The sequence below is a fragment of the Taurulus bubalis genome (assembly GCF_910589615.1).
Source record: "Taurulus bubalis genome assembly, chromosome: 17".
NCBI lineage: Eukaryota > Metazoa > Chordata > Actinopteri > Perciformes > Cottidae > Taurulus > Taurulus bubalis.
Genome location: NC_136605.1, coordinates 9,856,532 through 9,868,520, shown reverse-complemented (window position 1 = coordinate 9,868,520; position 11,989 = coordinate 9,856,532). Strand labels below are relative to the sequence as shown.

Sequence of the window (11,989 nt, the reverse complement as noted above, 5' to 3'; positions counted from 1 at the left end):
AAGGGAAGAATACGAAGACACGGTCATTGGATGGATCTCAGACAGCGACAGCATTCTTCTTCGTTATTTGTTTCCACCATAGAGGTCTGGTTTGCTTCTGTTCCTGCTCCTGAAGAGGTTAGCGTAGATGCTGCATAAGCATCAGTTAAATCAGAACTGCAGAGTATTTTTTAATTGTAATAGGAGCAAAGAATGGTACTTATGGCTTTTGTTGAAGGAAAATATGTGTTTTCTCTTCTCGCAACTCTCTATGGCAAGAGTTTGATTGACAGATGGTTCATCCAATCGCCTGCCAAGTATTTTGTTTTATAGTGTCTGCCCTTTTCCAAGCAGCTTCCAATGACAGCTATTAATGAAATCATTCAACTGTATGAAGATAGACTTATTTTCTTGTAGTGACCAATTGCAACCAAAATGTCAGTTGGGAGGACATTTAGGGACTTGGGTCACCAAGAAGCTCTTGAACTAATTTTTTGATAATTAAAATGTGCGGTGCTATGCAAAATATGGGAAATCTACTAAGAATATTTAGTCTCTGTTACTTTTGTGATTAGAACTAGCAATTTTAAAGATAATATACCAAATTTAGAGATTTGGGTTATCTAATCATCATTTTTAGGGTCCCAAAAGGCTTGGTGGATCCACCAAGTATTTATTTAGAAAACAATTACTCTTGTTAAGAACTCCCACTTTTCTGCAAGACATTGTTCACTTCATCTATCCATCTATTTCTGCCATGTCTGATGCAAATCTAGATTCAGGTCACAGTGGCTGCCGGCTGAGAGAGCCCAACTTTCTCCCCAGTCACATTCTGCAGCTCTCCCGGACCACCACACATCTACACTCACACTACACTAGAATCGTTTCTCATTGAATTATTAAGAAATTGGTTCACAATATTACAGCCATTTGTGGCAGCCATGCTGAGTTTTGTCTAAATGCATGCTCATTCAACCTAATGCAGCTGCATGAAATAGTTGTGTTACAAATCACAAGTTGACAAACTGTACAAAGCGGAGAGAGAGGTGATGATTCTTATGCACAAAACACAGATCAATCTACGGTAACGAGCTACAAAGGAACTACTCCCAGATCTCTTCAGGTGGTGGCTTGTGAGTTTAGGTCTAAAACAAACCAAACTCAGAATCAAACATATATTTCTTATACCAGTTTGTGTTTATTGGGGTTTGTACTGTTTTCTTATCTTTGCCTTGGACCACATCTTTGAGAGTAATGCTTCTTTACCAACATTTATGGGTTGTCTGTTCCTCTCTAGCATCTCTGATACAGATGGTGTTGTCATGGTTTGCCTCCAGCTCCAGAGTGCTGATAAAACAGAGAAAACAAAACATCTTTTTTTTTTTTTCTCAAATCTGTGAAGCATTACCACCCACGCAAAACACATAAGATGGGCATGGAGAATACAATCGGGGGTACATGGGCTCTGGCAACAATTCTCTCTGCAGACTGGCCGGTAATGTTTTCCAATATATTTTTAGAGGAGATGAAAACAATTTCTACATTTCTATTTTCAAGCAAACGTTTTTCAGTCTCTGCTCTGTCAAAGTAAAGACTGAAAATATGAGATTAAAAAAAAGGAAAAAAAAAAACTTGATTAGATCTCGAGGCTGAACCATACCTTTGATATATACAGCTGTTTATAAAAACATTGAATTTAATCACAATCCTAGTTATCAAAATAATGTCAACTTTAGCAAGAAATTGCTAAAGTTGATTGATTTTCCACTTAAATGATCACACCTGCCAGGCAGGCGGAGGGAAGTGCATTTGTGTCCGCCTGCAACTCTGTCAACAACTGGCATCGAACGCAAAGACTGTCGTCAAGGACCGATGGTGAAGAATGTGTCCCACTGTTTCTGATTAAGAGACAGCAGGAAATAGATAAATCATCAGAGTGCTGCTCCAGATCTGCAGCTTCTCGAAGGCCACCCTCAGCCATCTGTTAAAGAAAGTCCCTTCACATATACACACACTTGTATGTGTTAACTCCTCTGCTGCATGCAGAGCTGCACAACAAGGCCACAGATGCCATGAAAGGCCACTGGGACTGTAAACAAACCCACTTCCTCCCACCACATTGATCAGTCATAATAGACAGACAGATCCAAATTCCAATAACTAAGAACACATAGTTTTCTGTTTCATTTCTGTTTAGTGTTTAAGAGCAAATTACATAGATATGAACTAACTCAGTGTCACGAATCCGTCCATGATGTGAAGAGCATGTCTAGAATGATGGGGAATGAAATAAAGAAGAGCTGTTGGGAAACCATGCACCATTTCCTACCTCCTGTCGACTGCAGTTCTCAGCAGCTGGCACATCAGTTTCATCGTCTCTGGAGGAGACAACAGGTGGACATTTCTGTTACGATACAATCCATTGGCTTCAATTATAGCCAGTGGGTAAACATGTCGACATACTAATGGCTGCTTCTGTAAACATGCAGTGAAACAACAGATTCAAGAGGTAACTTCAGAAAACTCCACTTGTTCCCACAACCAGAGGACAACTATATATCTTATAACAATAAAAAAGGAGGTGCAACAGCATAATGAAGCATTTGTGTTTATTTTGTTCTATTATTGGTTGTTTATTTACTCTGTTTACTATATTAGAGTGAGAGCTTTGGTGGTTAACATGGTTTTGATGTTTCACCTTTGCATTTCCCAGCAGTCTTAGCTGTTCATTCATGCTAATTATCAAATCCTCACAGTTGCTGATTCAAACAATTGCTGCTGCCAAAAGTGTCAAAGTGTCAAACGCATCACATCCTGTGTGTCCGTGGGAAAAACACTTTGTGAACCAAAAAGCTTTCGTGACCTGGGTATTAGCTGATTTGGGTTCTTATTTTCTACAGCCTGGGGAATGAAAGAAAAACTAAACAATTTACCGGGAATAAACTGTGCACTAAATAACGTAGAGACATTCCTCACAGCTCCTTTTCTCCTGACAGCCACCTCAGTAGCATCAAGGACAGTTAATAGTTCAATTATAGCTCGGCAGGTTGACTCTCAGGAGGAATCGACTGTTAGCAGCTGATTAGCTCTGCTGCTGCTCAATATAGCAACGGGATAACACTCAGCTGCTGGTTAACTGGTGCCACAGCAACGTTTGATGAACAATAAGAACTACACAGGTGAGCAGAGTCCAGTAGTGGAGACTTAATAATGTTTTTTTTAAAGATGTTGGAGAACAGTGACATAAGAAGAAAGGTATCTAACTGTCCTTAGACAAAGTGGATGAAACGGTGGATGTCTGTGTGAGCAGCAAATACAGAAATAATTCATCGTGCTGGTGATGATTTTGAGTTGACGTGGTGTTTCAGTGAAACTTTGAGAATCTATACTTCTGTCCTTCACCCAATCTCACGTTGTTAAATCCATTTTTTACTCTTGGATCTATTCTAAAACTTCAAAGACGTGTTTCCAGAATCCTGCACAGACGCACCTAATGATGCATCGCAGTGATTGGCAGGACCGCTCAAACATTAACCAGCTTTTGCAGGCTCCGCGCCGAGGTACCCTGCTTTTATGCTGGATTCAGTCCAGGGATCATTGTCTCTGCAGGTGGCGTGGATTTGCTCTAGCAAAGAGAAAGACGCAGGGGAAAGTGAATGTAGGGCATCAATGTATGAGAAAAAGCACCAAACTGTGCATGCGAGCACCTGTTTAAAGTTGTATATTGTAAATTCCTCCTGCATGTTTGTCATGTGAAGCAGCAGCTCGTCCCTCTGTGGACTGATGGTGCAGTGCTCTGCAAAGTTGAAGGAACATCAGATCAACACCAGGCTGATTTATATTGAAACATCACTTGCATGCCAACCAGATCACATTCACTTCTTTTCTTTTCCTTTCTAGTTTGGATTTTTTTATGAATATAGTTGTCAACAATCTATTTAGTTCTGGAGCTTTTGGTTATAACAGTATCGGCTGATGCAATCTGCTCTGTTGACATGGAATTGTTGATGTAAACATTTCAATTTGATCAATTTATGAATATAAGGACCAGTGTGTGGACTTGAGTGGCTAGTAGCGGTGAGGTTGCAGATTGCAACTTCCTGAATTTGTCCGCTCATTACTCTACTCTCTCTCCAAGTGTGTCGGAGAACTACGGTGGCCCTGCAGGTGACATAAAAGCCAGTGTTTGGTTTGACCGTTCTGGGCTTCTGTAGAAAACTTAGCAGTGCAGGCTGACTTCACGGAAGAGCATACCATGTATATATGCAGGGCTCATTCTCAGTTTACAAATAAAAGATTCTTAGTTTTAGGTCATCATACACAAATGAAAACACAGTTATGAATATTATAATTGATTTCTGCCAAAAGATTCCCGTAAGTCCACTGATTCATATACAGCATCAATAATGATATTGTAATAATCAGTGGTGTAAGGTAACCAAGTACAATTACTGAAGCACTGCTATTAAGTATTATTTTGAGGTACTTGTACAGTACTTTAGTAATTCCTTAATAATAGTACTTTATATACTCTTCATCTCGCCTACGTTTCAGATACAAATATTGCATTTTCTACTTATTTACCTTTAGTTATTAATTACTTTGCATATTTAGATTAGTATTACAAAATATAAACGATGATGCATTAGTGAAGATTAAGCTACCTGCCAGTATACATGTGTTAAAATTAGCCATGTCTTTACCAGATACAATAATTATTATGATTGATGATGATTTTTACTTGGTTTTCTTATTTTTCACTTAAAATATTGGAGTACTTCTTCCACCACTGCCAATAATATTATATAATTATAATAATATGATATATGTAATTATATATATATATATCTATATATACATATATATACATATATATCTATACATATATATATATATATATGTATAGATATATATATATACATATCTATATGTATATAGATATATATATGTAATAATATATATATAGATATATATATGTAATTATATATATATATATATATATATATATATATATATATATATATATATATATATAATTACATATATATATCTATAGATATATAGATATATAGATATATCTGAATGGGACCATTTTGTCCAAGAAGTAATTTTACTTTAATACTTTCAAGTGCATTTAGCTATTTTGTACTTCAGTAAACATTTTGAATGCAGGACCTAGAGCAGTATTGCTGCATTTACTGAAGTATAACATGTGTATAACGTTACTTCTTCCACCACTAATAGTAGTAGCACAGTCACCTACACACACACTCCACGTGGGGCTTCATCACACAACAGAAACATTCACAATCGTCACGTCTTCGCCTTCAACCACACGTTGAGAAGCAAACAATATGGCGGTTAGCGCACGCCACCTGGCGTTAGCTGTACCCACTCGTGTGTTCGTGTCTCGGTTCATATATTCGCATATCACCTTTAGCAGGAACGAACATGGAAGCGAGAACGCGCTTTCTGCACGCGGCTCCAACATCAATCTCGAGAGGAGCGTGCACCCACTACCACGCGGAGAAAAAGCTAGAGCGGGCGTGCGCGCGCCGGGAGGTTTCTACGGAAAAGGAAGGGAAGTTTGATCATCAGTCACTCACCGACAGCTTCAGCGCCGCCGTGCGCGTTCACGCCCCAGATTTGGAGATGTCGGCGCCGTCTCCGTGCGTCTGCTGGCTGAGAGAAAAGTATTTTGTCCCCTAAAAGAAATCCAACGTTAAGGGAAAAATGTTTCGGTAAGTAATCAATTGTCTTTGTGCTTCGATCAATTGAAAAGTGTTAACTTTATGCATGTTTAGCAGACTTTTATTAAAAGTTACATATTTGATGATTGTGATGCACGAGTGCCGATACTGTAGGTATTTGTGAAATAAAGCGAATAATTAATTGTGCGTTTGTGTTACCGCGCGCGCGCATGCTTGTGTCCATTCTGGTACAACTGAGGAGGAGTAATGAACATGGTGAGGTATAATTTAAGTTGGACACGCTTTTATTCATCATCTCTTTTGTTTATCTCCGCCACATTGCACATCTCTTCAGGCAGAACAGGGACTTTCTAATATTAAGCAGATCATAAGGAGGTTTATGTCAAATCTGACTCTGCAATGCACAGTAACTCTATCTTTCAATGTGATGGCGCATATCTTAATAACTCATCATACGTGTTGTGTGTAAAATATTGCTGTGAAAAGTTATTCAAACTGCCAGTCAGATAAATGTAGTGGCATAAAAAGTAAACAAGTACAATATTCCCCCTTGAATATTGTGACAAATAACTATAAAGTAGCTGAAAATGGACATAAAAAAAAAGTAAAAAGCAGTAAGTAAGTGTTCTTAGTTACTTTCCACAAGTTAAAGAGTAGCAGTATGTACTTAATGAGCATTAAGGCTTAGACTTTAGGGCCAATGTTTCCCTGAAAAAAAGAAGTCCTTTACTGTGTACTAAACTACCTCCAGTCACTTCATTTGCCTTTGTGAGTGTTTTATTTTAGCGGAGGGATTTCTAGAAAAGAAAAGGGAGTCAGAAAGGCTTTGGGCAACAGAGAGACAGGAGAACGCTCTGTGTGATACGGAGAGTGTAACACAAAATAATCTGATTAAAGAATTACAGCATTCCATGGCAGAATCTCACGTAATCATCCGGGCAAAAAAATGCAGATTTACAATGTTGTAATGTTGAAAGTTCAGCTGCCCTGTGGTCATGTAACAGCACACACAACTACGTCTCTTTGCTTTGTAAATGGCATGCCTAAACACAAAGGAATTATACTCTACTTTACCTCAAGAGCTGTCTGGTTAGCCAATGACAGCTGTCCTCCAGAGAGTTTACTCACATCCCAGGAAAATGACAAGGTGGGGCAGGACGGGTTAATGATTGGCGGGACCGGGCAGAGAGCAGGTACACTTTACACTCTCCCAGAGAGGCTAAATGTGGGAACATGTCACCGAAATTAAACTGCAGATAATCCAAAAGTACTTCAGCCGGGACTGAAAACATCAGATGGTAAGAGGACAAAGTTCTTGAAAGTTTTGTTCTAGAGGCTATTACTGTGTATTACTGTATTTGAGGGTTTAGATGTGTGTGTTTTTCGGGCAAATCAATGTGAGGAGGAACAGGAAATCGTCACAATTTTAAGGTTTTTGATTATGTGGCTGGTTGTTACAATCCAATAGAATCAGTAGAGTGTTTGTTGTGGATTGTAGTTTCCCCAAATCTGATTTGGCAAAAAAAAAAGTATCCGTAAAGCAAATATACTGTTCTCATTATGCTGCATGAAGTGCAAACAAAGAACAGGTGCACTTCAGCTTTTTGTGTATGGCTACTCAGATAAAGATCAGTTGTATGTGAGTCGAAGGTGTGCCACATTTAGAAACAGTCAAAACACTGCTGATTGTACTGTATTCTCCCCTCCATTGGTTCAGAGGTGCCTTCAAATCAAGGAAATGTCTTGCAGAAATATCCTCAAGTACCGTAATAACTGCACTCGTCTCTGGTTTGATGTCGCCCAATCAGACTGAAACTACCAATTACTCTTCTCGACAGATGAGCCGCCGTCCATAATAGAGCTCGGACAATCAGCCGACCCTGATTTGGACTTTCTTCCTCTTGACCGAGTCACTGGCTGCAGCCGCTGTGGGAGCTGGAGTCGCCATGGAGACAGTGGTGATCGTGGCCATTGGGGTGTTGGCCACCATTTTCCTGGCCTCCTTCTTTGCCCTGGTGGTGGTGTGCAGACACCGCTACTGCCATCCTCACGACCTGCTGCACCCCTTCGACTCCAAGTCAGTGAAGCAATACGAAGCCTCTCCGTCTGTATCAGTGTTATAACTTATATCAGAGTTTAAGCGCCTAAAATGTAGTACAAAGTATACAATATTGGTTATTTTGGTCGTTCCCTGCACAGCTGTTTTAAACTGTACAATAAGGGTTAGTATTACAATAGTTTAGCATTACTTTTTAGTAGAGAAATGCCAGGAAACAAGGGAAAGAGATGCAACAAAGGTCACGGGGGCGCTCCATTTACGTACTTCTCAACCTCAGTTGGAATTTAATTTAATATATATTTTTCTCCAATGTCTTTCCATCCTATTGATTCCCTTTACACTGATTAGTTACTATATGTTCAACCAAAGGTTTCTAGCTTTATTTTCATGTATTGTTTTAAATTGCTCCTAATAAAAGGTCACAAATCATCCTGAATATTGATTTCCACAACCTACCAGGAAAAACATTTGCCATATTAGACCCTAATTCATTCCCTCATGTCCCACCAAATGTGTATATGTAACATGCTCAAATGAGTACAGCAGAGGACACATCCATTGAACCCCTTTAGACTACAGGGCAAAAACTGAACTATCGCCATTAAAACCTGCTTTACTGGTGCAACCAATCAACTCACCACAGCCAATCTAAATATAATGGAACTGTGACTTTCTGGTTGGTAACCCAGCCTCGCTTCCTCTGCTTTCGCTGTTCTGTTTTACAGACCCACGGTGGATCTGATTGGAGCCATGGAGACCCAGAGTGAGCAGTCGGAGCTGGAGCTGGACGATGTGGTCATCACCAACCCTCACATTGAGGCCATCTTGGAGAACGAGGACTGGATCGAGGACGCCTCGTACGTCTTACTGGTGCCGCTATAGCGTGACATTAGTTTAACGTTTCAGACGTTTAAGTGACCTCTCCCAATGCTACCACTAACTAAGTAAATAACTAAGTGCATGTTCTCAAGTACTATACTTAAGTACAATTTTGAGATACTTGTACAAATAGTACTCCTAAATGCACTACATTTATTTGATAACTAAAGTTAATTTGAGCATTCAGATTAATAGTACAAAATATATTCAACAAATAAAATGTGGTCTATTATTAGAGGTTAAGAGAAGACTATTTATCCCCAGGGGATGTATAAGAGAGATAAAGCCCCACCTTTAACATGTAACATTAAAGCAACGTACACACAAATGCATCAATTAATATAATGCCGAGAATTTTGATAATTTTTTGTGAAATTGATCAATCTGCGTCACAATTATTTTGACTTTTGGTACTTTAAGTATATTTCCATTTAAATATTTTTTTGTACTTTTTCTCAACATTGTGAGTGCAAGACTTTTACTCTTAAAGTCTTTATACATGTTAGTATTGCTACTTTAATATCTAGGTACTTCTAGACTAATTCTGTCATTTCTTTTCTCCACAGTGGATTGGTCTCTCACTGCATCTCAATCCTGAAGGTAACTTCATTTCTTACTGGTGTCTTTCATCTTACTAGTGCTTTTTGTCTATATTGTTATCCACTGATTCTAACACATATCACTTCCACGCACAGATCTGCCACACTTTGACTGAAAAGCTGGTTGCCATGACAATGGGTTCAGGGGCAAAGGTCAAAGCACCGGCCAGCCTCAGTGACATCATCAGTGTGGCCAAACGCATCAGCCCTCGGTATAGTATTAGATCTTTACACAACTCTCAGACACGTGACTGACTCGGTCTAAAACCTCACTGTCCCGTCTCCTCACAGGGTGGACGACGTGGTCAGGTCCATGTACCCTCCTCTGGACCCCATCCTCCTGGATGCCAGGTAATCACATTTGTTGTCCCATCATTTAAGTTAAAGGAGCTTTTTTCGTCTGACTGACAGCGTAATCTAAAGACTCTGATGGATTTGTAAGAGCCGAGAGGAGCAACCACACGACTTGATTTATCTGTAATATATTAACTGCTGACATATGCAGAGATAGTGACAGTAATCCAAAGTGTCACAGCAACTCAACATTTTTCAGCATCAAATTGAATATAAGGCATGCAATCTTTATGTGCCGTCTTATTTCCATCAGCTCCATCAGACCCCTTCTAAGCCGCTTTTTGCTTCATTTTTAAAGCTTTTTGGGAATAAGTGCTTTAATATTAATCCTTTTGTCCTTTTCTTTCTCTTCAGGGCCACCGCTCTCCTCCTCTCAGTCAGCCACCTGGTGCTGGTCACACGCAACGCCTGTCACATGTCTGGCAGTATGGACTGGATCGACCAGTCGCTCAACGCGGCCGAAGATCACATGGTGGTTTTGCGCGAGGCAGCGCTGGCCTCCGAACCGTATCGAAGCCTACTTGGAGCAGACCTACAGAGAGAACAGGCCATCTAGACATACAATACAATATGTCCATGTTATCCATGTGCTTCTGTACTCAGTTGACACTTAACAGGCACATATTCTGCTAGACAGTGTTGAAAAGGCACACTTATCCAACTCATCCAGTCCAAATTACCAAGGACATCTCTGACCGCTGTGCTGATGGATGCAGGGACTTGACTCCGTCCCTCATTTTCGCATCTCGCATAAAAACGAAACCTTGGAAATTGTTTCTTCTATCATTTTTTTTTTTTTACCAAAAAGTGCTGGAAATCGATCTGCATTCACTACAGCAACATAGTAGATGTCACGCATTCAGATACAGGTGAGGTTATGTGTGTTACCATACAGCAGATCTTTTCTTTTATAGACTTGGTCTGCTTAAACTGCAGAAAAAGAAATTCTCTGGTACGCCATCACCCAGCAGTGGGCCTAAATCCAATCTCGCCAGCACTGCAGTCACATGGAGGCTTAGTCAGCTAATCCATTCTGTGGAAAATAACATCCAGTTAGCCAGTGAACCCAAAGGGGTTCCAGCTCAGTGGACCAATGGAAGACTAACCCGACTTATTTACAATTTGTCGGGTCAGTCAGACTTGTGGATGTGGTAAAACATCCCTCAGATACTCTTACGCCGTTAGAAATAGGCGGTCTGTGAGTTGTAACCACATAACGGCAGTTGTTTTAGCCACATCAGCAGCAGAGTAAGAGTTGTTTTTCCCAGTTGAGTAATTCCCTTTTGTCCGATTGCTGCATTATATTATGATTAATTGAGGCTGTTATCGAAGTAGAAGAACCACTTTGGGCCACACCGAAGTATGTCATCAGCTACTTGATGGATTAGCACAAACGTTTGGACAGACATTCATGGTTCCCAGAGGATGAAGCCTATCCACTTTGGTGATCCCCGGCCCTTTCCTCAAGCACCATCAGCAGTTCCACCATTGTGAAGACTACTTTTGCCTTGAATCGGCACAGATATTAATTTACCCCACAGCATGAATCACACTTTTTCAAAATAGATAAGTAATTTTTTTAGCAAATAACAGAAAAAGGAATGACACTGCCATCAAACGGTCCATTGTGTTTACTGCTAATTTGCATTCATTAGCATGCTGACATACTAAACTAATATTCACAGGGCTAGTGAAGGTTGTAGAAGACTTGTTCCCCCCCCAGGTATGATTTTCTAAGAGTCAGCATTAGTCAAGAAACACTTGTTCTTTTATTCTGCCAACAACATTTTTTTACTAAAACTTAAAATCAACAGTAGCTTTTGTCTCTATCTACATTCGTCCAGGAATAAGGATTACACAAATATCAAAGTGCCAAGAGATTTTAAGTGCATCACCATCAGCAGAAATATTGAGCACACACACACACACACAATAGAGAGATACAGTATGTTGTTACATATTGCTGTGTGAGGCTGTTTGAAACAGTGTTGATTGAGCAGGAGCAGAATTAGCGTGTTGTTTTGGGCCAGAGGGATGTTATTGGAGCATGTCTACCTGCTCTCTCATGCATAGCTAACCGTGAATCCCCAAGGAGTCCTAATAAGGCATTAGCCGACACACAGCCACAATGAACACATGGGCTTAAGCTGCAATACGCATGGCACAAACCTTTGTACACACAAGGCAGGCAGACAATGAACACATCAATGTGACACACGACTCTAAAATACACATCGTAGACTACGGAGTCAAACGCACTCGATGACAATCAGGACGAGACGCAGCGGTGTTAAAAATCAGCTCACTTAAAAATCAGCAACACCAGCTTTGAGCATGCAGATGTTTTGATGCAAGAGGTATCGATCGAGGAGGAAACCTGAAGCAAGTGGTTATTAGCCTTTTATTTT

General features: G+C 40.0%; 1 protein-coding gene across 1 annotated transcript; it reads left to right on the top strand.

Moving 5' to 3' along the window:
• Window positions 1–7,633: 7,633 nt before the first annotated feature.
• tmem98 (transmembrane protein 98) lies at window positions 7,634–10,137 on the top strand (the record flags this gene model as incomplete). The annotated part of the gene is made up of 6 exons (XM_079233166.1): window positions 7,634–7,767; window positions 8,475–8,606; window positions 9,195–9,228; window positions 9,324–9,439; window positions 9,519–9,578; window positions 9,936–10,137. The coding sequence occupies exons 1-6, from the start codon at window positions 7,637–7,639 to the stop codon at window positions 10,135–10,137; spliced, it is 675 nt and encodes a 224-aa protein (XP_079089292.1). The 5' UTR covers window positions 7,634–7,636.
• Window positions 10,138–11,989: the final 1,852 nt, after the last annotated feature.